The sequence below is a fragment of the Rhinopithecus roxellana genome, chromosome 6 (genome assembly GCF_007565055.1).
Source record: "Rhinopithecus roxellana isolate Shanxi Qingling chromosome 6, ASM756505v1, whole genome shotgun sequence".
In the NCBI taxonomy this organism is placed as follows: domain Eukaryota; kingdom Metazoa; phylum Chordata; class Mammalia; order Primates; family Cercopithecidae; genus Rhinopithecus; species Rhinopithecus roxellana.
This window is the reverse complement of record NC_044554.1, coordinates 51,499,871-51,525,771: the sequence shown is the minus strand read 5'-3', so window position 1 is coordinate 51,525,771 and position 25,901 is coordinate 51,499,871. Positions and strand designations below refer to the sequence as shown.

The 25,901-nt window shown below is 42.3% G+C and overlaps 1 protein-coding gene across 2 annotated transcripts in view; it reads left to right on the top strand.

Annotated features, from left to right (window-relative positions):
* Window positions 1-2,612: 2,612 nt before the first annotated feature.
* Window positions 2,613-25,901, top strand: part of AGK (acylglycerol kinase) — a 103,264-nt gene continuing 79,975 nt past the window's right edge. The window contains exons 1-2 of one of the 2 annotated variants that reach the window (XM_010359816.2): window positions 2,613-2,764; window positions 7,146-7,260. In XM_010359816.2, the coding sequence (XP_010358118.1) occupies window positions 7,160-7,260 (101 nt within the window). In that variant the 5' untranslated portion in view covers window positions 2,613-2,764; window positions 7,146-7,159. Of the gene's footprint in view, window positions 2,765-6,172; window positions 7,016-7,145; window positions 7,261-25,901 lie in introns of those variants that run through there. The other variant, XM_010359817.2, reaches the window with a different exon arrangement.

Below are 25,901 nucleotides of genomic sequence, written 5' to 3'. Positions count from 1 at the left end.
TGGGATTACAGGCTTGAGCCACCACGCCCAGCCTAACAGAAGCTCTTGGGGCTGCCTAAGTCAGACTGTCAGGTTTCTGTTGGGCTGCAGGAACCCATTAAGGGCTGGCTAGAGCTTGAGCCTGATTATGCTGGAATCTGAATGCATCCTCGTAAAATGGGATTTGGAAGAGAGCAGAATTGGTATAGGTCTCCAACACTCCAACCTACACATCCGCCTGCAGGTGTGTATTCAGATTCCCTTAATCTCCTATATTTCCATCCTTCTTATAAAAATACATGATGCATAGCAGAAATAAGTGATGCAGACTAAAAATATTACCATCATTCAAAAAAGGGGCAGGTCAACAAGGATGTGGCTATCAGGAAAGGCTGCGTGAAGGTAAGCTATGCAGGAAGGATGTGATTAGGATGGGCAGAGAGGAGGAATGGGGACACTGGAGGTTTGTGTGGGACTTCATAAATGGTGGACAGAAATAATTTAAATACTGATTCACTAAAAGTATCGAAATATCAACCTGTCACCCAGGTCAAATTCTCCAGGAAGCATATTCTAAGACAGTGTGTACTAATTCGTTTCTTGTAGCTGCTGTAATAAGTTACTACATACTTAGCAGCATAAAACAACAAACTTTTATTATCTTATAATTCTGGAGGTCAGAAGTCTAAAATGGTCCTCAGGGTTGCATTCCTTCTGGCTCTAGGGGAAAATCCACAGGCAAACATACAAGCACGAGCACATTCCATGTGGTCAAACTCACATCCACATGTGATGCAGATGTCCCAGCAATGATGGATCTGGTCTTTAGGGGCCCTGAAGAAGGGAAATGAGTACAGAACTCCCTATTCATATAATCCAAAACAAAATAAAATCAGCCCCAAAACAACACCACCAAAAAGCATACATATGTGTGAAGTTAAAAAAAAATTCTTTCTAGATTGTTCTGATTGGACAATTACGGAAAGTTCATTAAAGCTGACATTTTCTTATTTGGGGAACCACTTTCATGCTGAAGCCCTAAAGCGTATGCTGAGTCTGAACCTTGGAACATCAGCATCAAGTCTCAGATTTTTCTAGTGTGCAGGTGAGAAGTTCAGCAGCTTATTTCCACACACAAACGCTTTAGATAGTTGGAAAAGAAGAACTGAAAATAATGGTCTTCCATACTCTATGACAACATTTTAAAGCTAGAAGCGTTTTTTAAAATGGTAATGTTCTCAGTCCCCTAGTTTACAGGTGGAGACTCAGGAGAGAGGGCTAGAAAGTTCTTGCTACTAAATACTGTGACCCAATGAGGACTGGTGCACCCTGGCAAAGGAATAGGTTTACTGCACCATAACCTCATTGAATGTTTACCCCCACCGCCTTTTTTTTCCTGTTTTTTGTTTTGAAGCATTCACCTAGAGGGACATAGGTAAGATGCATGTCTACACGTAGGAAATGCGCAGACTCAAGCTCCATGGGGCAGGAACCATGAAGGGCGTTGTACCTGAGCATACCCCCAGTGCCTGTTGCAGGGCCTAGCACACCTTCAAATGTTGGTTGACAGGCCAGGTGCTGTGGCTTATGCGTATAATCCTAGCACTTTGGGAGGCCGAGGCCGGCGGATCACTTGAGGTCCGGAGTTTGAGACCAGCCTGGCCAACATGGCAAAACCCCCATCTCTACTAAAAATACAAAAAAATTTAGCTGGGCTTGGTGGCACGCACCTGTAATCCCAGTTACTCGGGAGGCTGAGGCATGAGAATTGCTTGAACCCAGGAAGCAGAGGTTGCAGTGAGCTGAGATTGTGCCACTGCACTAGAGCCTGAGAGACAGAGTGAGACCCTGTCTTAAAAAAAAGTTGGCTGACTGAATGCTGGAAGGAAGAAGGACCTGGCTTGGTCCCCACACCAATCTGGGGGGCGAGTACAGAGTGTCAACTGTCTGGAGGTTGGCATTGGCCTAGCTTCTCCGTTGCTCTCTTGTTCTCTAGAATCCAATCAAGCACCTGTGGCCAGAGAGATGTGTAAAATGGAAACCAGTCCCACCAGCCCCTGACTGCACCCCTTCAATGCCTTCTCGCCCTGTTTAATATCATGTCCAAACTCCTGGCCGCGGTGGCCTGTCTCCACCTCTCCAGCTTCCTCGCTTGGCGTGGCCCTTCTCCTTAGCTCTCTCTGCCTCACCCACACCGGCCTGCAACTCGCCAGATTGCCCCAGGTTTCTGAGCTTTTGCACAGGCCCTTCCCTCTCCAGGCTCTCTCCCCTGGGTCTTTGCTTCGGCTGCTCCTTCTTGACATTCAGGTCTCAGACCAATGGCCCCGTTCTCAGAAGGCCTAGCACAGGCCGCCTAATTTCACGCAGTTCTCCCCCAACCCGCCCTGCCTTCCGTCACCCGTTTCATTTTCTTCGTGGCACGGAGCACCATCTCCAATGGCCTTGTTCATTTAGTTAATTTATTTTCCGACTTAGTTCCAGGTGCTAAAGCACTGTCACCTTGGCAGACTTCCCATCAAATATTATTGCGCAAAGGATGGATGGATGAAAGGAAGAGTGAGTCAATCAACGAGGGAACGCGGGGAAAGGCAGCCTCAGGGCGGCAGGCCCTGCCACCCCCACAGTCCCTGGGCATCCGAGCCGGTTCCCGCCCCCGGCCCGGCCCGCGCGCGCTCGCAGACCCGCGGCGGAACCCGAGGGCGGCGGCAGCGGTTTCCCTTGAACGAGCCGGGGAATCTGGAGGGAGCACACAGGAAAGGCAAAGCCGCGAGCTGGACCAGCCGTGGTGAGTGCAGCGGCGTCCGGGCGGGGAGCGGAGTGCGGGGCGCTGGGAACGGGCGCGCGAGCGGGGTGGGAGTCGGGATGGGGGCCCGGGGCGCTGGGCGGAGCCTCTGGAGTCGCGCTGGGCCGAGAGCCTCGGGTACCCGAGCATCAGGCGTCGTGGGTGCAGGCGGCTGCGCGGCTTGAGGGTAGGGGGTGCGGGCCTGGCCGGCGCGGCGGAGGAGGGCCTCGCACTTATCTCGTGGTCACTGCGGGAGTCAGCTGTCCTAGGTTCGAGTCCCAGAGCTGTCGCTAACTTGTGAACCCTCCCTCACTCCGTCCCTTGGACTTCAGCATAGTCCTTTGCAAAATGGGGCCAATAGTATCCGATCCATTGATGGGATGGTTGGTTCATTCATTCTGGCGCTTTACTAGGTTCTGGTGCTGAAGATGGATAGACAGAACTTGCCCACGAGGGGTTCACTGTCTAGTGAGAAAAACATTTCCACCTGGATGCTCCACAGGCATGTCAAATTCAGTATCTCTTAAACCGCACTACTCTTCTCCACAAACCTACCACTCAAATCTAAATGATTGAAATCACTATTCAATCAGTCACCCAAGCACAAAAACCTGGCTTGGTTCTTCCTCTCTCACTTCCTACAGTCAATGAACCACCAAGTGCTGCCAATTTCTACTTTCTAAAGCTTTCCAAATCCATCCTTTATCTTGGTTTGTTCTTTTAGGTGCCTAGAGATTATGGCAATAACTTCCTAATGGTTCTCTTTAGCTTTAATTTTAGCTTCTTCCAGTTCATTTTTCATTCTGCTACAACGTGGTCTTTTAACAGTTCAAATATGATTATATCACCCACCTGCTTAGAGCTCATTAAAGGTTTTTCATTGTCTTCAAAATAATAGCCAAAGTCCTTAGTGTGGGTTCAAGGTCTTTTCTAATTCCCCCCCCCCCCCCCCCCCCCCCCAGTCCTCAATCCTTTATCTCTAAACCACTGTTTCTCAAAGTCTGGTATAGTGGTGACCTCCATTACAACCAACATGGGAGTACTTGTTAAAAGTGAAGATGACAGCTTAATTCCAAAACAAATGAGACTCTTTGGGGAGGGGGCAGTTTCCAGGATTCTGTGTTTTTAACAAGTTCTGCACTAAAGGTTGAGAACCCCTGTTCTAGACACTCCAATTTTTACTCTGCTGTTGATGGGGTACAGGACGCACTGCCCCAAAATATGACTCGTTGGCATTAGAGGAAACAACTGAAGCAGGAAAGTCACTTTGTGGCTTTCCACTCTTCTCCCCTGAAGCAGGCCATGAAATAATTCTTTGACCTTCTTCTGTATAAGACCCTCCTGTGAGAGGTGCTCATCCTATGAGTATAGGATCGAGGAAAGGAATGCCCTTATCTTTGAAGACACAGGTACACAGAGAAGAATCTGAACAAACAGGCCTTGCTAAGTTCTCCCTAGCATATTACCGTTAGATCATACCCCCTTTTTCCAGTCATATTTCTCCATGGCCGTCCACTCTGCATCAAACCTAGCATAAAAATACGTGAATTTACCTGTTTCTGGGTATTCATTTTCTTATGAAGATTCCTGTGTCACCTAAAACTTACCTTAAATAAATATGTATGTTTTTCTCTTGTTAATCTCTCTCTTGTTATAGGGGTCTCAGCCATGAACCTAGTTCTCCCCTCACTACCTACGTATGTTTCTCTCAACACTTTACTGTCTTTTATGCCTTTGTACACTCTCAGTTTGGGCTACTGTAAAAAAAAAAAAATTACCAAAAACTGGGTGGCTTAAACAACAGAAATTTAATTCTCACAGTTCTGGAGGCTGGAAGTCCAAAGTCAGGGTGCCAGCATGGTTGAGTGCTTGGTGATAGCCCTCTTCCTTGGTTTGTAGATATCTCTCTTCTTGCTGTATCCTCACAATGCAGAGAGACCATCTCTGTAGAGTCTAGTCTTATAAGGACACTAATCCCTTTCATGGGAGCCACTCTCATGACCTAATTATCTCCCGAAGGCTCTGTCTCCTAAAACCATCTCACTGGGGATAGGGCTTCCATATCAGCATTTTTGGGGAACACAGCATTCAGACAATAGCATCCACAAAGCTCCTTCGTAACTTTAGTGACTCCTCTTCATTCTTCAGGGCTCAGGGAAGACTTCATTGACTGTGCGTCACCCCCTCAGCCCTCGACCAGGTTAGGTTCATTCTTGCAGACTCTCACAAAACCTTGTGCTGACTCATTTATCTCACTGTACTGCAATTGTAATTGTATAATTGTGTTAGCATTGTGGGTTTGACAGTTGTGATTACTTGAGAACAAATGAGACCGGTTCTTCTCTGCCCTCACACTCAGCACAGAGCCTACCACATAGGTGTTTATTAAAGGGCTCTTGAATGAAGGAGTGATTTAGGGTCAGATGGAGAGGAGTTCAATAATTAGTTGGGCCTTTGGAATCATGTGTCAGCCTGATGGTGTATGGGATTCACAGGAAGATGGTCTCCCTGGCACTGCCTTCACTGCTGCTTTCAATAAGGATGTTTCTTCCCTTGAGAGGAATTTTAACCAATGGGATTTAAAGGGAGTCATAAAAGAACTGGACTTTTAAGTGGAAACAGTTTTTTTTTTCTTGGTCTATATACCTTACTAACAGTTATAAAAATTTTTTTCTTAAATTTTTGTTTATCTAGAAAATAATTAAGTTCATTTTCAAAAACTTAGAAAGTACATTGCAATTTTAAAAATAAAATAAACATCACCCACCATTCCACAACCTAGAGGGATCTACTTTAAAATTTTGTTTTTGAGCCAGGTGCAGTGGCTTACGTCTATAATCCCAGCAATTTGGATGGCCAAGGTGGGATGATTGCTTGAGGCCAGGAGTTTGAGACCAGCCTGGGCAACATAGTGAGACCTTGTCTCTAACAAAAAATTAGCCAAGTGTAGTGGTACATGCCTGTGGTTCCAGCTACTCGGGAGGCTGAGGCAGGAGATTTTTTTGGGCCCAGAAGTTATAGTGAGCTACGATTGTGCCACTGGACTCCATCCTGGATGACAGAGTGAGACCCTGTCTAAAAAAAAAAAATTTGTTTTTGTTTAATTGTCTTGGTTTTTTTTTTTATTTATACTCATGTTTGAACATAATTGGGATAATGCCAATTATATATGGCTTTTTATCCTGCTAATTTTACTCAACATTATGTTTTGGGTTTTTTCCACATCAGTACAAATTTGGGGTAAAAAAATATTTAATTGCTATTTAACTTATTCATTGAACAAATATTTCTTTCTTTTTTTTTTTTTTAACTATTTAAAGGTTTGTTTATTTAACTAAAACTTATTTTTCTCTAAGGATTCTTGGCAACTTTCTAAAATTCCTTATAACCAATTTCACTCAGACCTTTGTCAACCATCACTTGTATCATGTTCTGCTCATATTCAAATATCTGCAGTGTTCTTGTCTGTGCTGAGAGACACCTCCTTACCCTGGTGCCCCTTGAACAAATATTTCTGAAACAGCTATTGTATGCCGGATCTTACTTTAGGCATGGGATACAGCAGTGACCAGAACAATGTCCTTACTCTCATGGAGTTTACATTCCAGTAGGATTAGGCTAATAAACAAGCAAGTGAATATAAGCATCATCAAATAATAAGTGTCATGAAGAATAAAGATATTCTGTTGTGTCACTCTGTTTTTTAGTAAAGTCTTCCTAATTTGCCTTCTTTAAAGGAGTGTATGAGTGTCTATCATTTTATTATGTCATCAGTGAATACGATCATTTAAAAAATTATTTTGGTCAATAATGATCTCTGTAATTTGCATGTCTTTATTCAGGAAGTTGAACATTTTTAGATAGCCATGTGCATTGCCTCTTCATTGAGTTTTCTATACATGTTTTCTGTTTCTTTTCCTGTTGAGGACCTGGTATTTTCTTCTATTTTGAACTCGCCCTTCGTATTATTATTGTGTTTTTGGGACACTTATGATGGATAGACAAATGTATACTCTTAAACAGTGGTACAGTGAGGCTGTAAGGAGTCAGAAAAACCAGAGGAAGCCTGGAATTCCCTTCCTCTCTTTCTGCCCCATCCCTCTTCCTTCTATTACAATGAGGAAAAAGTGATCAGAGAGGGAAGAAGTATAGGTTAGGTGGAAATAGGAAGAAAGAAAGGTGGATGTGTGGGTGGCTGAGAAGATGAAGATGATGGGAATAGAAGGGAGAAGATGAGCTGAGGCCAGAAAAATGGTAAGGAGGAAGAGGAATGAGTGGGAAAAAGAGTGGGAGAGGATAAAAGAGTGGAAGATAGAGTAATAGGGACATTACATGAAGATCATGGATAAATTTTTTTTTTCTTTTTCTGCCTCTACTAACCTAGCAAATCTCTAGAAGATGACGGTGTTCTTTAAAACGCTTCGAAACCATTGGAAGAAAACTACAGCTGGGCTCTGCCTGCTGACCTGGGGAGGCCATTGGCTCTATGGAAAACACTGGTAATTATCTGACAGCCCCACCCCACCTTTGCACCCACAGCGAAACAGCCCCAAAGAGCTTCGGGTTAAAATCTTGTTCAGCTGTGCTTATCTCTATAAAATGTGGTGTAAAAGAAAAACAAATGCGATTCAAAGCAAAAACAAAGACTTCTTGTAACCAGAGCTGGAACTACATATATACTCATATCCAGTGGATAGAGAATAAAGTAGAGGGATCAGAAAGGAAGCTATTTTTATTCATTACTTTTATGGTTGAAGAAATTAAGACATCCTAGAGAAAGACAAGTCCTTTCCCAAGTTAGTGTAAACACCAAAAATCTGAGACGGGGCTTAGTCAATTTAGTAAGTTTATTTTACCACGGTTAAGGACGTGCGCCTGTGACACAGCCTCACGAGGTCCTGATGACATGTGCCCAGGGTGGCCTGAGCACAGCTTGGTTTCATACATTTTAGGGAGATATGACACATCAATATATGTAAGATGAACATTGGTTTTGGTCTTGGGACAAAAACCAATGTTTTTGTCATTGTGGGACAACTTGAAACAAAAGCGAGACAGCTGAAAGTAGGGAGGGAGCTTCCAGGTCGTAGGTAGATAAGAGACAAATGGTTGCATTCTTTTGAGTTTCTGATTGGTCTCTCCCAAGTAGACAATCAAATATGTATTTATCTCAGTAAGCAGAGGGATGACTTTGAATAGAATGGGAGGCGGCAGGGCGCGGTGGCTCACGCCTGTAATCCCTGCACTTTGGGAGGCCGAGGCAGGTGGATCCTTTGAGGTCAGGAGTTAAGACCAGCCTGGCCAACATGGTGAAACCCCATCTCTACCAAAAATACAAAAATTAGCCAGACAGTAGTGGTGCACACCTGTAGTCCCAGCTGCTCGGGAGGCTGAGGCAAGAGAGTCGCTTGAGCCTGGGTGATGAGCTGAAATCAGGCCACTGCACTCCGGCCTGGGTGGGAGAGTGAGACCCTGTCTCAAAAAACAAAAAAAAAGAATGGGAAGCACTTTTGCCCCAAGCAGTTCCCAGCTTGACTTTTTTTCTTTAGCTTAGTGATTTTGGGGCCCCAAGATTTATTTTCCTTTCACAGTAGTAAGCAAGGACTGGAACTCATGTCTCCCTGGCATTTTATTCCTTCCGTTTCTTACTATAGTCTCTTGATCTGTCATCAAGGGACACTTACTGAATTTGTTCCTCTATCCCCTGTGACTATCCTCATCTATCCCATTAGCCTACATTGACTTAAATGAGAAGTAGGCTTTCAAACCTTTTGTTTAAATAAAGAATTCAGAGGAGTCATGGATTTTATTAGTCTTCATGCATGGAGGGAGAAGAAAGTGCCAAAGCTCCTCTTTTAGTTTAACATGGTAATAAGATTTAAATAAACAGATAAGTTTTTGTATAAAAATTATACAAATTATGATGGCAGCCAATCAAATTGCAGTCTTTTGGAGATTAAGGACTACATTTTAAGTATGTAGCAATACTAAAATCCAGATGTCTTAAATGACTGCTTTGTTGAACAGAAAACAGAACAATTACTCTTTGAACTAGAAGTCTCCACATTGGAAAAGAGATTCATATTGATATTTTGTGAACACTCTCAGTTCACCACTGTGAGAATAACTTTATGATACAACATGATGTCTGCTTTTTTTGCAGCTGTGGGAAAATTGGAATATATTCCCCTTCTTTTCTTTCTAAGTATTGTCAAGGCCAGACGCTCGAATTCCATTAGCCAGCATCTAAGGAAAAGAGCAAACGTAAGAAGTTTAAAATTTGTAATTAAGAAAAGGGTGGAGCAGATATTTTAACAAATAGAGCATGGAGTGTTTGGCTTCTCCTTTTTCTAACTACACTTGAGTCCTCAAGGCCCCTTTGCAGGTGCATCCAATCTAGGTCATGACTAGGTCAGTCGGGGGAAATTCCCACCTACTGAGGATTCCTGCTGTTTCTATGACTAGGTGAAGATTCGAGGAACTGTGTACTCTGTTCAGGATGTCTTTAGAGGAACCATGATAAGTTCTTGCCCATGTAACCTTGAGACTTTAAAAAAGGACCATTAAGTCTTCAGGACTAATGGAGGCCTTGTTCTAAATTGGATCTGAAACAGCTTGAGCCAGAAGAGTGGTGGCAGCCTGGAGGCCTCATTTTGCTCTTTCTCCACCATTGACATTCAGTGTTACTGCCGCAAATGCAAACTCCTGTTGTTCTATTGCTCTTCTTTTTCTCAGACTGTTCTCTTGCATGATTTGGTACTATTTAGCCTTTTTAAAAAATTGTGAAAAAACACGGGACATAAACATTTTCACCTTAACCATTTGTAAATCTACAGTTTGATGGTGTTAAGTATTTTCACATTGTTGTTCAACAAATCTCTAGAACTTTTTATTTTTATTTTTTTATTTTTATTTATTTATTTTGAGACGGAGTCTCGCTCTGTGGCCCAGGCTGGAGTGCAGTGGCCGGATCTCAGCTCACTGCAAGCTCCGCCTCCGGGGTTTACGCCATTCTCCTGCCTCAGCCTCCGAGTAGCTGGGACTACAGGCGCCCGCCACCACGCCCGGCTAGTTTTTTGTATTTTTTAGTAGAGACGGGGTTTCACCGTGTTAGCCAGGATGGTCTCGATCTCCTGACCTCGTGATCCGCCCGTCTCGGCCTCCCAAAGTGCTGGGACTACAGGCTTGAGCCACCGCGCCCGGCCACTAGAACTTTTTCATCTTGCAAAACTGAAACTCTGTACCCGTTGAACAACTGCCCATTTCTGCCCCACCCCAGCTGCCCTTGACAACCACTATTCTACTTTCTGTTTCTAGGAATTTGACCACTTTATACTTTGTGTCAGTGAGTCATATAGTATTTATTTTTTTGTGGTTGGCTTATTTCACTTACAATGTCCATAATGTTTATCTTTACCTTTTCTTTTTTTTTTTTTTTGAAATGGAATCCTGCTCTGTCACCCAGACTGGAGTGCAGTGGTGTGATCTTGGCTCACTGCAACCTCTGCCTCCCAGGTTCAAGTGATTCTCCTGCTTCAGCCCCGCAAGCAGCTGCGACTACAGGCGCGTGCACCATGCCTGGCTAATTTTTCCATTTTTAGTAGAGACAGGGTTTTACCATGTTGGCCAGGCTGGTCTCGAACTCCTGACCTCAGGTGATCTGCCCTCCTTGGCCTACCAAAGTGCTGGGATTACAGGTGTGAGCCACCGTGCCCGGTCTATATTATCTCTAAATGTAAAGATACATTCTTTACGTTTAAAGAGGTATGGCCTTTACATCTGTCAATGGACATTTTGGTTACTTTTACCTCTTGACTATTGTGAAACATGCTACAATTAACTTGAGTGTACAGATACCTCTTGGAGATCCTGTTTTTAATTATTTTGGATATATGCCCAGAAGTGGGATTGCTAGATCATATGGTAGTCTATTTTTAATTTTTTGAAGAGCCTTCATACTGTTTTTCCATTGTAGCTCATAATTTTACAATCCCACCACAGTGTACAAAGTTTTCAGTTTCTCCACACCCTCATCAACACTCATTATTTTCTGTTTGTTTGATATGGGCTATCCTTATGGGTATGAGATGATATGTCATTGTGGTTTTGGTTTGCATTTCTCTAATGATTAAGGAAGTTGAGCATCTTTTCACATGCATGTTGGCCATTTAAAAATCTTTGGAGAAATGTCTGTTCAAGTCCTTTTTCCATTTTTAATTGAGTTTTTTGTTGTTGTTGTTGTTGACTTGTAAGAGTTCTTTATGAATTCCAGATACTAACCCCTTGTGAGATTATAGAATTTGGAATATATTGTTTCCTATTCTGTAGCTGGCCTTTTTACACGATTGATCGTGTCCTTTGATATACGTTGTTTTTAGTTTGGTTAAGGCCCATTTGTCTACTTTTGCTTTTGTTTGCCTCTGCTTTTGGTGTTATATTCAAGAAACCATTGCTAAATCCGGTGTCATGAAGCTTTTCCCTGTGTGTTCTTCCAGGAGTTTTATATTGGGTCTTACATTTAGGTCTTTAACAGATTTTGAGTTAATTTTTTTATATGATACAAGATAGGGGTTTAGCTTCATTATTTTCCATATCGATATCTAGTTTTCCCAATACCATTTCTTGAAGAGACTGTCCTTTCCCCATTGTGTGGTCTTGGCATCCCTGTTGAAGATCATTTGACTATATAGATGAGGATTTATTTCTGGGCTCTCTGTTGTTCATTAGTCTATATATCTGTATTTATGCCAATACCATACTGGACTGTTGCTTTGTAATATATTTTAAAATTCATTAAGTATGAGGCTTCCATCCTTGTTCTTTTTCAAGATTGTTTTGGATATTTGGGGGTTTCTTGAGATTCCATATGAATTTTGGGATAGTTTTTTCTATTTTTGCAAAAAATGTCATTGGGATTGCATTGAATCTGTACATTGCTTTGTAGAATAGACATTTTAACAATATTAAGTCTTCTAATTTATGAACATAGGATGTCTTTTTATTTAATTGTCCTCTTTAATTTCTTTCAGCAGTGTTTTGTAGTTTTTAGCATGTAAGTCTTTTACCTACTTGCTTATGTTTATTCCTAAGTATTTTATTCTTTTGACACAATTGTTAATGGGATTGTGTTCTTAATTTCCTTTTCAGATTGTTCATTCTTAGGATATAGAAATATAACTGATTTTTGTGTGGTGTGTATCCTGCGACTTTGCTGAATTTATTAGTTCTAACAGATTTTTTTTTTTTTTTTTTTTTTTTTTTGGTGTAGAATCTTTAGGGTTTCTGTAGATAAGATTATGTCATCTGTGAATAGGGATAATTTTACTTCTTCCTTTCCAATTTGGATACCTTTATTTCTTTTTCTTGCCTCATTGCTCTGGCTAGAACTTCCTGTGCTATGCTGAGTAGAAGTGGTGAGTAACATCTTTGTCTTATTCCTGATCTTAGAAGAAAAACTTCCAGGCCGGGCGCGGTGGCTCAAGCCTGTAATCCCAGCACTTTGGGAGGCCGAGGCGGGTGGATCACGAGGTCAGGAGATCGAGACCATCCTGGCTAACATGGTGAAACCCCGTCTCTACTAAAAATACAAAAAACTAGCCGGGCGCGGTGGCGGGCGCCTGTAGTCCCAGCTACTCGGAGGCTGAGGCGGGAGAATGGCGTGAACCTGGGAAGCGGAGCTTGCAGTGAGCCGAGATCGCGCCACTGCACTCCAGCCTGGGCGACACAGCGAGACTCCGTCTCAAAAAAAAAAAAAAAGAAAAAAAGAAAAACTTCCAGTGTTTCAAAATTGGGTATGATGTTAGCTGTGGGCTCATGATATATGGCCTTTATTATGCTGTGATACTTTTCCTTTTGTTGCCCTCCCCCCATTTTTTTTGCCTATATATCCCCAACCTTTTCACAGAACAGTGCTCACATTCTTTATACCAAACTTGTTTTACCATGAGAAAGTCTTACCCTGTCGTCTTCTTGAGTGGAAGCTGCCTTGTCCTTTCTTCTTCTTCTTCTTCTTCTTCTTTTTCCCCCAATCAGGTCATTTTATTATTGTGGTTTTTACACATTTTATTTTAATAGTTTTTGGGCAACAGGTGGTGGTTTTTGGTTACGTAGATAAGTTCTTTAGTGGTGATTTCTGAGATATTGGTGTACCTGTTACCGGAGCAGTGTACACTGTACCCAGTGTGTAGTTTTTTATTCCTCACCCAACTCCCACCTTTCCCCTGAGTCCCCAGAGTCCCTTATATCATTCTCATGCCTTTGTGTCCTCATAGCTTAGCTCTCACTTATAAATGAGAATATATGGTGTTTGGCTTTCCATTCCTGAGTTACTTCACTTAGAGTAATGGTCTCCAACTCCATCCAGTTTGCTGCAAGTGCCATTATTCCATTTTATTTTATGGCTGAGTAGTATTCCATGGTGTATATATACCACCTTTTCTTTAGCCTCTCGTTGATGGGCATTTAAGTTGGTTCCATATTTCTGCAGTTGCAAATTTTGCTGCTGTAAACATGCATATGCAAGTGTCTTTTTCATATAATGACTTCTTTTCCTTTGGGTAGATATCCAGTAGTGGGATTGCTGGATTTAATGGTAGTTCTGCTTTTAGTTATTTAAGGAATCTCCATACTGTTTTCCATAGTGGTTGTACTAATTTACATTCCCACTAGCAGCGTAAGTGTTCCCCTTTCACCACATCCATGCCAACATCTGTTATTTTTTAATTTTTTAATTACGGCCATTCTTGCAGGAGTATGGTGGTATCTCATTTTTTAAAAAAATTTGCATTTCCCTGATAATTAGTGATATTGAGCATTTTTTCATATACTTGTTGGCCATCTGTATATCTTTTGAGAATTGTCTATTCATGTCCTTAGGCCACTTTTTGATGGAATTATTTGCTTTTTTCTTGCTGATTTGTTTGAGTTCCTCTGCAGTGGAGTGCCAGTAGGGAACAAGGACCTCTTCTCCAAGGCCCTATGTGATCAGAGGCTGCCTGCCTGTTGGGGTTTAGGTGCAAACTTTCCCTACTGCGTCCAGTGCTGCAATTTTGTCTGTGCTGTGAGAAACTACTCACAAGCAGAAGGATCTGGAACTCAAGGCCTGCTCTTCAGATTCTTTTGTCCCATGAAGTGATTCCTTGATGTCGTGCTCTCTTGCTCCTCCTAGGGATGGGGCTTCCTGAGAACCAAAGTGCAGTGATTGTTACTGGTCTTCTGGATCTTCTAGCCACCCAGCAGGGATAGCGGGCTCTGAGCCAGTGCTGGGGAATGTCTGCAAAGAGTCCTGTGATGTAATCCATCTTCAGGTCTGTCAGCCATGGGTACCAGCACCTGCTCTGGTGGAAGTGGCAGGTGAATGATATAGACTCTGTGAGGATCCTTGGCTGTAGATAGGTTTAGTGTGCTGGCTTTCTTGAATGCTGGTTATGCAAGTAGTGAAGTTGTCACATGGATAGACTCAGGACCTTTGGTTAGCCAGGATGTTGCAGGCAGTGGTGTTAGCTGTTGTTTTCTCCTTCCTGGTAGCAGTGTTACTCTGTCATGAGTTGTGGTAATGGCCTGAGTTGGTTGACCTTCAGCCAGGAGGTGGCACTTGCAAGAGAACACCAACTGCGGTAGTAATAGTGGGATTTGAACTTGCCCTAAGTTGGGGCAAATATTCTGGTTTCTCAGGTGATGGGTGGGGCCATAAAACTCCCAAGAGTTTCTATATTTTGTGTTCAGCTACCAGGGCTCATAGAGAAATACCTTCAGGTGCGGGCAGGGTTAGGTGGGTCTGAGCTAAGACTGTCCTTGGGGAGGGCTTGCTGTGGCTACTGTGGGGTATGGGGAGGTGGTTCTCAGGCCAGTGGGGTTATGTTCCAGAGGGTATTATGGCTGCTTCTGTTGTGCCGTATGGTTCACCAGGGAAGTAGGGGATAGCTGGTAGTGAAAGGCCTCATCCAGCTCCCACGCATTTAGTGAGGCTGTTCTCACTTCCAGAGTGCTCTGCTAACAGTGCCAAGTTTAGATCCAGGCAGCCTGTGCGCAGAACTCAGACCTGCCCCAGGTCATAAGCTTCCCCGCTGAGAAAGCAGGCAAGGCTTTCAGGCCACACTCTCCACACTTGTCTGCCCACAACGTTGGTGGCTTCTGCAAGATATAGTCGGGGATGGCATCTGTGGGCTTAAGCTGGAGACTGGGTGTGCCTACAGGGTTCTTCCTGCTGCTGCTTCTACTTTTTTATTTCACACAGTTCCCTACATTTGTTCCAGCTCTGTGTAAGGTTAAATCCTTCTCCCATGATCTGGATTTTCAAATTCCCTGGAAGGGATGTGTGTTCAGAGGCAGGTTTTCCCCCCTCACACTTTGGGGAATCACAGTTTTTCGTCTGTCTTGCAGCATTTGCAACAGCGTGTCGCGTCTTTCAAAGGATCTGTGAATTCTTTCAGTTTTCCTGGTACATTACTGTGGTGGTTCTTGGAACAAAAGATCACAGTGTGATTCTCCACACACTGTTCTGTCTGTCCAGGTGGGAGATGCAATGCACATTATCCCTGCGTTTTATCCGTCATTTTGCTCCCATCTCTGTCCTTTCAAATGGGATCGGGGCGTAAGGATGTTGGGATTCTCCTGGCCCTTCAGTAGCTGTTCCAAACCATTTATCTTCCATCTTATACATCATCCATCCTTCAAGCCTTATATCTGGCTATCTAATAAAACCATAAATATTCCAGCCTTCTGGGATCTCGGTTACATTCAGCTTAGGCTTTGGTGCCTGGCTTATCAATGTCACTTTCTTTCTAAGTCCTGTTATCTTCCTGGACACCCCGAGTGTCTGTGTGGATGACCTACCTAACAATCTACCCCCACTTTCCTTGACTTCTCCTGTATCTGCAACTTTGACCCACTACTCCACCTTCTTCCAACTTCACCCCCTTCTCATTGGTTGAATGCTAAACTTTATCACTTGCCCCTGTTCCACTTCTGAAATATGGAACTTCAGTATCCCGTTCTGTCATTACGGCCTTCTATTATTCCAGTTTTTTTCATTCCATTACTTCTGCTCTTCAGTGTTACTAGGATTTCTTGTCCCTTGGCTCCTCTGTTTTCTTCCCAATCGATCACTTTTCCTTGCTTTTCATCTTTTTCATATCATAGATTCCTTGATCCAACACATCATATGTTCCTCAACTCCATTTTTCACGTCATTCCTGGGCCTTTTAATCTCTCATTTCCTCTCGTTTTCACAACTAAAGGTTTGTTTTCGTTTTTGTTGTGTTTAGAGATGGGATCTCGCTCTGTCAGCCAGGCCGGAGCGCAGTGATGCGATCATAACTCACTGCAGCCTCAAAATCCTGAGCTTAAGTGATCTTCCCACTTCAGCCTCCTGAGAAGCTGAGACTATAGGTGCATGACAGCACATTCTGCTGATAAAACTTTTTGAATAGGTTCTCTCTGCTTTCCTATCTCCCACTCATGCCACATCCTCTCCAATTTTCATTGTAATCATTTTCACCAGTTTTATGTTGCATTCCTCTTGACCACTGTATTAGTCTGTTCTCACGCTGCTAATAAAGATACCTGAGACTGGGTAATTTATAAAGGAAAGAGGTTTAATTGACCCACAGTTCCACATGCTGGGGCGGCCTCAGGAAACTTACAGTCATGGCAAAAGGGGAAGCAAACACATCCTCCTTCACATGATGATAGCAAGGAGAAGTGCTGAACAAAAGGGGCAAAGCCCCTTTATAAAATCATCCGATCTTGTGAGAACTCACTCACTTTCATGAGCACAGCATGGAGGTAACCACCCCCATGATTCAATTACCTCCTGTTGGGCCCCTCCCATGACACATGGGGATTACGGAAACTATAGTTCAGGATGAGATTTGGTGGGGACACAGCCAAACCATATCAGCCACTCAGCTTTAGACACTGTTGACTCTCCTTGAAATGCTTCATTTTTTTGTCTTTTGACTCCCCAAATCCTGTTTTTCCTCCTCTGTCTCTGGCTGTTTCTTCTTCTTCTCCTTTGTTACTTTTTTTTTCTTTTTTTTTTTTTTTTGAGACGGAGTTTCGCTCTTGTTGCCCAGGCTGGAGTGCAATGGCATGATCTCAGCTCTCCGCAACCTCTGCCTCAGCCTCCTGAGTAGCTGGGATTACAGGCATGCGCCACCACACCTGGCTAATTTTGTATTTAGTAGAGACAGGGTTTCTCCATGTTGGTCAGGCTGGTCTTGAACTCCGGACCTCAGGTGATCCTCCTGCCTCTGCCTCCCAAAGTGCTGGGATTACAGGCGTGAGCCACTGTGCTCAACCTCCTTTGTTACTCTTCTCTTCCCTTCTACTCAAGCATTAGAGGAGTAGCTCTCTAGAACTCTGCCCTAGGCCTTCTTCTCACTTTATATCCTCTTCCTGCATGATCTCATCACTCATGATGTCTTCAGTTACCAGCAATATGAAGCCATCTCCCAGATTTTTGTCCCTATAAAGACCTCTTTTGAATTCCAGACCTGTATATACAGTCAGCTACTTATTTGTCTATTTGGATGCTTCACAGCTGCCTCAAACTTAACAGATGAAAAATAAAGTAAAAAGCTTTCCTGCCAAACCTGTTCCTTCCCAGTAATTGGTACCACTCACCATCCAATTTCCCAAACTAGGCCAGGCGTGGTGGCTCACGCCTGTAATCCCAGCACTTTGGGAGTCCAAGGCAGGCAGATCAACTAAGGTCAGGAGTTCGAGACCAGCCTGGCCAACATGGCAAAACCCTATCTCTACTAAAAATATAAAATTAGCTGGATGTGGTGGCACATGCCTGTAATCCCAGCTACTCGGGAGGCTGAGACAGGAGAATTGCGTGAACCCAGGAGGCAGAGGCTGCAGTGAGCCGAGATCATATCATTGCACTCCACACTCTACCTGGGTAACAGAGAGAGAGAGACTCTGTCTCAAAAAAAAAAAAAAAAAAAATTCCCAAACTAGGAATTTATGCATCATCCTTTATCCTCCTTCATTCCCCGCATCCAGGTCATACATTATAAAGGATTTTGCTCCCTCTACATCTCTTAATGTATTGAGTTTCTTTTTCCTGTCCTCACTGTCATGGCTTTTGTTCATGCTACTATCATCTCTTGCCTGGGTCCTTAATAATGGCCTCCTCACTGTTCTGGCACCTACTTTGCCGGTTTCTAATCTATTTTGGACACTGTTGCTAGAGTAATCCTTTTTAAGTACAGATTGCCATTGCTTTGAGACTGGAAGCACAATATTCTTGCCAGCTCTACATGTGCTTGGCCCCTGCATACATCTCTGGACTTGCACCATTTTATACTTTAACACATGGACCTTTCCTATCTTCCAGAGTGACATGTTCTTTCTGTTTCAGGATTTCTTGGAATGTCCTTGCACATGTTGTTCTCCATGGAACACTCTGACTTTCTCTTCTTCCTTAGGCAACTATCATTCCTCCAAGTCTCAAATGTTATTTCTTTAAGCAAGCCTTCCTTGTCCCCTCTAGTCAGGCTTAGACAATCCTCTTACATTTTCTCCATAGTTCTATGAACTCTTCCTATATATTATTCATTGCTATTAGTGATTTTCTGTTGTTTGTTTCTTCTGTTATATCATAAGACTCTACAGGCAGGGGTGCTGTTTGTCTTGCTCAGTGTTGTCCTGTAGGCCCAGTACATAGAAGACACTTGACACACATTTTACTTTTGGAAGATGGAACAAATGAGAATGAAAGGATGAGTGTGCAGAGGGCAAATATCAACCTTATTGACTGACCACTCGGAATTCACAAACCTAGGCTGTTGAGTCCTTCTGAAGGAAATTATACCCTAAATTCATAGGTTACTCTTTCAATTTCTACAAAAATTTATTTTGAAATACTCATGAATTGCCTTACCCACTCTATCTTCTCTATACTTATTCTTAGGCAACCTAATTCCTAGTTCAAAGAGAATATGAAAAACATGGGCAGTTATCCCAGAGTGCATATTGACATCCTTTCTCTCTGTCTCAGTGGCTGAGGCAGCCATCCTCCTGGTCAGCCCCTCTGACGCTTCCCGTTCTTTCACCTCTCATTGGTTGTCCATTTCCTCACTTACATCTTTAGTCTCAGACTTTCGCTTTCTCTCTCCTCTGTTTGTCAGAATCTTTCCTAGCTCACGCATCTTCACTCAAGTCTGCATTCCCATGTGTTTGGTGACCTGCTCTCATCTTCCGTTGACACCATCCTCAGAAGTGTATCTCACACTTGCAGTCCTACCTCCATTGGAGAATAAGCTTAGTAAAATGGCTTGTCATTTGATTGAACCTGCTCTTGATGAGGTCATTAATGGCCTCTTAGTCGTTAAATGAAAGGGATACTTTTCATGCCACATTTGATTTTCTTGGCCCATATCCTTTTAGGTACCTTTAGATATCTTCCTGCTTTGAATGTTGGTGTCCCTCATGTTCCATTCTCATTCTGCACACTCTGTAAGGGATCACAACCACACAGTTGTTTTCAGGGATGATATATGGATTTTGGAGTCATCATCTTTTTCTAGCCCAGATACTGCTTCTCTTGACATTTTGTATGAATAGCAAACAAATATTTTTTGGTAACAGATTTGTGAAAAATTGCGTATTTTAATTTCTTTTTATCTGACCCCTTTTGATAACTGCTCTTAGTTTGTCTTTTGATATCAGATATTTATTTGGAGGGTCTATTCCATTTTTACTGTATTTATAATTTTTTTCTCCATTGAGAATTCCACCCCCTTCTTTTTCTCCCTTCCCCCAAGTTTCAAAGAAAAAGAAGTCTGTGATATTTTTCCCCTCTGCATAATTTCCCCACAGCAGGTTGCAGCAGTTGACAAGAGCAGCAGGGACTCCTCTCAACTCCAGAAGAGCGATTGCAGAGGAGAAAATGACCCTGTTTGCTGAAAGTAAAGACAGTTTAAGGATTGCTCATTCCTCTTCAACTGCTTTTACCAAGCTTTCCAGCTTCCCTGGGGAAGATTATGTTCCAGGTTGTTCGGTTTATCATGTCAGCAGTTTACCTGCAATAGTCTCTCATTTCTGGTCCTTTTAGCAGCAAAGAGTCTGCAAATAAAAGGTAGCATAAGAAAGGAGGCAGTGGAGTAAAAAAGTTGTCTCTGGAGTCAGACTGAACTGACGCTTCCTAGCAACGTGACCCTGTGTCTTAGGTTCTTCATCTGTACAATGGGGATAATAACAATATGTCATTGGGTCACTGAAGGATTGATTAACTGATATAACTGGAAAGCTGTTAGCATCCTATCTGCTAGATTTAAGGGTTCAATAAATGCTAGTAATTGTGAGTAAACTTGATATAATACATACTCAGCTCTGTGGAAGTTAAAACCAGGTGCTGCTGGTGACTGGGTTGTGAGGGACTTCAGAGACCGCCAGTGGGAAGGGAGATGTGGATCTGCCAGGCGGTCTAAGGTCTGAGCCTTTTATTTATTTCACCTTTCATATGTAATAAGACAGCTTGGAAAAGTATAGTTTTAAGACTGACCCAACATAACTACAAAAGAGGCCTGCCATACGTGGTTAAAAGCAGCAAGCCATGTCAGAAGCCTTTTCCATCTGATTTGGGCTCAGATTGTTCCTGTATCACTGCGGACCTTGTCCTCGCTCTTGCCAGCTCTGGTCTGTCTCCCCATCATTTTGGCTGGTGAGCTTTGGCACAACTCCCCAACTAACTCCCATGGCTGAGCAGTTAACGCTAGCTTAGCTCCTGCTTAGTTCTGGCACATGGTTCTCAGTTTATTCCTTTGGCTTAGTGCTTCTGACACCAGTTCTGCTACCCACCTTGGCCTGTGACCCAGGGGCATCCCATTTATTTCTTTTTTGTTTGTTTTTTTTCTTTGTTTTTGTTTTTTGAGACAGAGTCTCACTCGGTCTTCCAGGCTAGAGTGCAGTGGTGTGATCTTGGCATGATCTTGGCTCACTGCAGCCTCCACCTCCCAGGTTCAAGCAGTTCTTCTGCTTTAGTCTCCCTAATAGCTGGGACTACATGTGCGTGCCACCATGTCGGGCTAAATTTTTTTTGTATTTTTAGTAGAGATGGGGTTTCACCATGTTGGCCAGGCTGGTCTTGAACTCCTAACCTCAAGTGATCCACCCTCCTCTGCCTCCCAAAGTGCTGGGATTACAGGCGTGAGCCACCATGCCTGGCACCTCCTATTTATTTCTGTGGAGCATCTAGCTTCTCAGCTTAGGATCCTGGTACCTTCCTGGAGATTTTAAAATCCCACAGACACCATAAATTCCTTGACATTAAGCTTGCAAAGCAAGTGTGTTACTGTAGCAATGGTCCTGGTCCTTGTGTTTAAAGGTTTTAATTAATATTGGAGCTTTCTTTCTCCAAACATAGGAACATTAATTTTGATTACTGTATATTGGCTTTTCTAAGCATTGGTACAAGCCACCTTTCAAGTTCTATGGTCAAAAACAGTTTCTTAGAAGTAGTAAAAATAAATGATTATGAGTTTGCCTGAGGGGTGTGTTCAGTGTCATTCTATTTTATTGAGAACGTACTACTAATAATGGTGGCTCACACCTGTAATCCCAGCACTTTGGGAGGCCAAGGCAGGCAGATCACGAGGTCAGGAGATCAAGACCATCCTGGCCAACATGGTGAAACCCTGTCTCTACTGAGAATACAAAAATTAGCTGGGTGTAGTGGTGTGCACCTGTAGTCCCAGCTACTCAGGAGGTTGAGGCAGGAGAATTGCTTGAACCCGGGAGGTGGAGGCTGCAGTAAGCCGAGATCATGCCACTGCACTCCAGCCTGGGCAACAGAGCAGGACTCCGTCTCAAAAATAAAATATAATAATAATAATAATGATAATAATAGCTAATACTTAATCAGTGATTGCCATGTGCCAGGCACAATTCTGAGCACTTTACATTTATTAACTCATTTCATCTTCCTATAACTCTATGAGATGGTTATTAATCTCAGACTCATGTGAGATTAATAGCCCTATATAGATGAAGAAAGTTAGGGGCAGCAAGATGAAGTAATTTGCTGAAGGTCACACAGCTGGTATCAGAGCCATCATACAAAGCCAGATAGTCCTGATCCTAACCTCTCAAAATGGCCACTGTGTCTTAGGACTGTGAGAGAGATGAAGAACTGTAAACTGAGATTACCTTCTATCATACAATCCATTTGGTGTAAGAGAAATTGTTATACCATAGTGCTTCAGAGTGTGAGCTTCTGAGCCAGTGGGGTCTGGGTTTAAGTCTTGCCTTTGCCACTTTCTGGATGTGTGACGTTGGGCAAGTTATTTAGCCTGTTAAACTTCACTTTTATTTACCTGTGCAATATGTCACAATGTTATTGTGACACTAATCACTGCTCCTGGCACATATTAAAAATAGTACCTATTTTAGGCTAGGAGTGGTGGCTCATGCCTGTAATCCCAACACTTTGGGAGGCTGAGGCAGGCGGATCACGAGGTCAGGAGTTCGAGACCAGTCTGGCCAACATAATGAAGCCATGTCTTTACAAAAAATATAACAAATTAGCTGGGCATGGTGGTGGGCACCTGTAATTTCAGCTACTTGGGAGGCTGAGGCAGCAGAATCACTTGAACCCAGGAATTGGAGGTTGCAGTGAGCCAAGATCGCACCATTGCACTCCAGCCTGGGCGACAGAGTGAGACCCTATCTCAAAAAAATAAAAAAAGTACCTATTTTTGTTAGAGATATATAAGGCACAACTATGTGCTATGTTCTGTTTGAGGGGTACAAAGTAAATGTTAAGGGTGCCTAAAGAAAAAAAAGATTAATTTAAAAAACTTTTTATTATGAAAATCTTAAGCATATAAAAATTAGAGAATAGTATAATGAATCTCTAAGTAACATTACTCAGCTATAGCAGATATCAACATTTCACTAATTTTGTTTCATCTATGTCCTCTACTTTTTTTTTTTTTTTTTACTGGAGTAGTTTAAAGTAAACCCAGATATTATATCATTTTACCCATAAATACTGCAATACCTTACTCCAGTAGGTAAGGACTTAAAAAAAATCACAGTGTCATTATTATCATGAACTTGAAAAAACAAAAATAATTTTTTTATATTATCTAATATTCAGTCTGTGTTTCTGTTTTTCTTATTGTCTCCACGTTGTCTGTTTTACAGTGCTTTTTGTTCAAATGAATATCAAAATGAGTTTCTGTCTCTTAAGTCTCTTAAACTACAATTCCCCTTCTTTTGATAATATTTACATGTTTTAGAAACTAGGTCTACATTTGCCCTGTAGAATATTTCATACCCTCAACTGGGCAGATAGCTTCTGCGTAGCTGTGCAGAGCCATATGGGAGCCTGAGGCAAGAAGAAAAACCAGTGATATTGGCCCTGACTTTATTTAAAATTGTTATTATATTCATTATAATTTTTTTGCATTCATTTTGATTTTGGAAAATACATATTAAAGTATTTATCTCCATTACTGTATTTTTTGGCACACCCTTAAATTTTGCCCTTGAGGCAAGTGCCTCATCACTGTGTTCTAGCCCCAGCCATGAGTTGCTTAATTTGTTCCTCTATCCCTCCTGTGTCTTGTCAGCTGGTGATTAGATCCACATTCTGGAGCTTTGCTATTCACAGTGTGGTCCCGCAGCATAAGCGTCTCCTGGGAGCTTCTTAGAAATACAGACTCTTAGGCCCCATCCTAACCCACTGAGTCAGAATCTGCTTTTTAACCAGATCCCTAGATGATGTGTTTGCTCATTAAAGTTTGAGAAGCACTGAGGGGAGCCATAATTAGATTCCAGTGCAGTTTATTTGGCAAGGATGCTTATAGGCCTGTGGTGAATTGCTTACTTGTATAACTTTAAGAGGCATGTATTGTCTAGGTGTCCTGTTTTTGGTGATACTAAGATTGATCAGTAGATTCCGATGTGATCAGCTTGACCCATCCATGAAAGTTAAGAAGGATCACTTCTTAGAGTTCACTAGAGTAAAATGGTTAAGAAAGGGGCCTCTAGAGCCCAATAATATGGATTTGAATCTTGACTTTACACAGCAAAGCGACCCTGGCTAGTTACTTAACTGCTCTATGCTTCAATTCTCTATCTGTAAACTGGAGATAATAGTTGTACCCATTTCATTGGTCATGCAGAATTTTTTTAGAACAATGCCTGACAGAAAGCTCTCAAACAGAAATAACACTTCTTTTCTTCTTCTTTAGTCATTTCCCTCCTTTCAGAGAAAGCATCTTTACAAAGATACCATTTGAGTTGAGCCCTGCAGAATGAGTTGGACAGTGTTCTAGGTGATATTAATTACTTAATTATAAGCAGAAAATGGGAATTCACGCCATATTTTTGGAGAGTGGCAAAGAATTAGACTTGACTGTAAAGTTGCATGTTTTCAGGAGGATGGGGGAAAATCCAGTTGATGGAAGGCTTTGGATGGAGGAAGTCTGTACTATTTGGGGAACAGTGAACATTTTTAAGGGGAAGAGAATGTCATGAACAAGGTAGCAGTCAAGAAGTTTAATGCCGCACACCTGTGCAGGATACAGTTGGAGGAAAAAAGTCTGAAGGTTTACACAAAAAGTAATAAAGGCCTAACCCAGAGTGATGGCATTAGGGATGGAAGAACTAACTTATGGGTGGATATGAGATTGTGATAGTGTGAATAATACATGAGCATGGGTGCCAAAGACAGGGTGTGTCTCTGGTTTGGGTTTTGCTGCTTACTAGCTATGGGACCTTTATCAAGTTACTTAACCACCTGAACCTCAGTTTCCTTATAAGCGTAATGGGAATAATTACACCTGTTTGGCAGGTTAGTTGCAAGGAGTAAATAGTGCCTGGTACTGTGCTCAGCTTACAGTTAGCCCTAAAAAGATGCTAGTTGTTATTATTACTAGGTAGTTGACTGGGCATGTGATTGAAGGAGAGGAAGGCAGTAGAAATGATTTTTTTTGGCTTCAAGACTAGGATAATTGGTGATATAGAAATAAGAAAGTTGCCAGAGAATTGGTTTAAGGAGGAGATATTATATTCTGTTTTAGATACATTGAGTTTGAGACCCTGGCAGGCTATCCGGGGGGGGGGGGGGGGAAATGTGTTGGATGCCAGGGGTAAATTATGCATGAGCCACCCTTGACTAGACTCATAGATTTGCTTTTGGTGCAGATTATGGTTTCAATAATGGTTTGTGCTCCATTTTTCAGTATCTCTGGTGTTTCTGACAAAGCAGATGTCTTACCTTGACATCAGTTCAGATTAGACTCTGACTTTGCAGTCAGTGGTCTGGGGCCTGGCTGCTTCATCCACAGCTGAAGGTAGGAAGGTTTTGTTCCCCCTCATGGCTTTTCATCATTTCAGATTCTGCTGACATTTTAAGAAAGCAGTTTGTTTTGCTTTTTAGCCATTTCAAAGTTTATCTTTTTCTCTCTGTGCACAGGCTGATGCTGAAATTGGGGTATTAATGGGTGCTATTTAAGGAAGCTCATTTATGGGCAATTAAATAACATGCCTGTCAGCCCAGATTTGATAGGGAATAGGGGAACCTTTTAAAATTTTTATTTTAAGTACAATGAAGTTTAATTATATTTCCTTTCTTTCAACTCTTGTTAGATTATCCAGAAAACAGATTTCTTCTTTAAAAAAAAAAAATCTATGTATTTATTTTGCTTCCTCCCCTCTGTCTTGGGAGTGGTGAGCTGAGATGGGCAGCTAGTATATGTAATTTATATTCTGTTTTGTTGATATCACATAATTTTAAGGGAGTTTTATATCAGTGGTTTTAGATGTTCCAAGCGTTACAGAGAGAATAATCCAGCTGATGCTAAAACTAGCCCCTCTATAGGTAGTAACTGACATCTCAAACATTTCATATCCCAGAACAGCAAAAAGACTGACAGTAGTAGCTGCTAACTTTATGTGTTTATAGGCCGGACGTTGTCCAGATCTGTCATGTATCCCGGAACCCAAAGTAAATATCATTTCATGCACGCTATTTATAGAGAACAACTTGTGAGGCAGAGGGACATAGGGACACAGGGACTCTCTCATCCTATTCTTCTGAAGTAGCTGTCAAGATCTCTATGCAATCTGTTTTCTCTCTTTTTTTTTTAAATGTAAATAGATTTGAGTACCTTGTATGAAA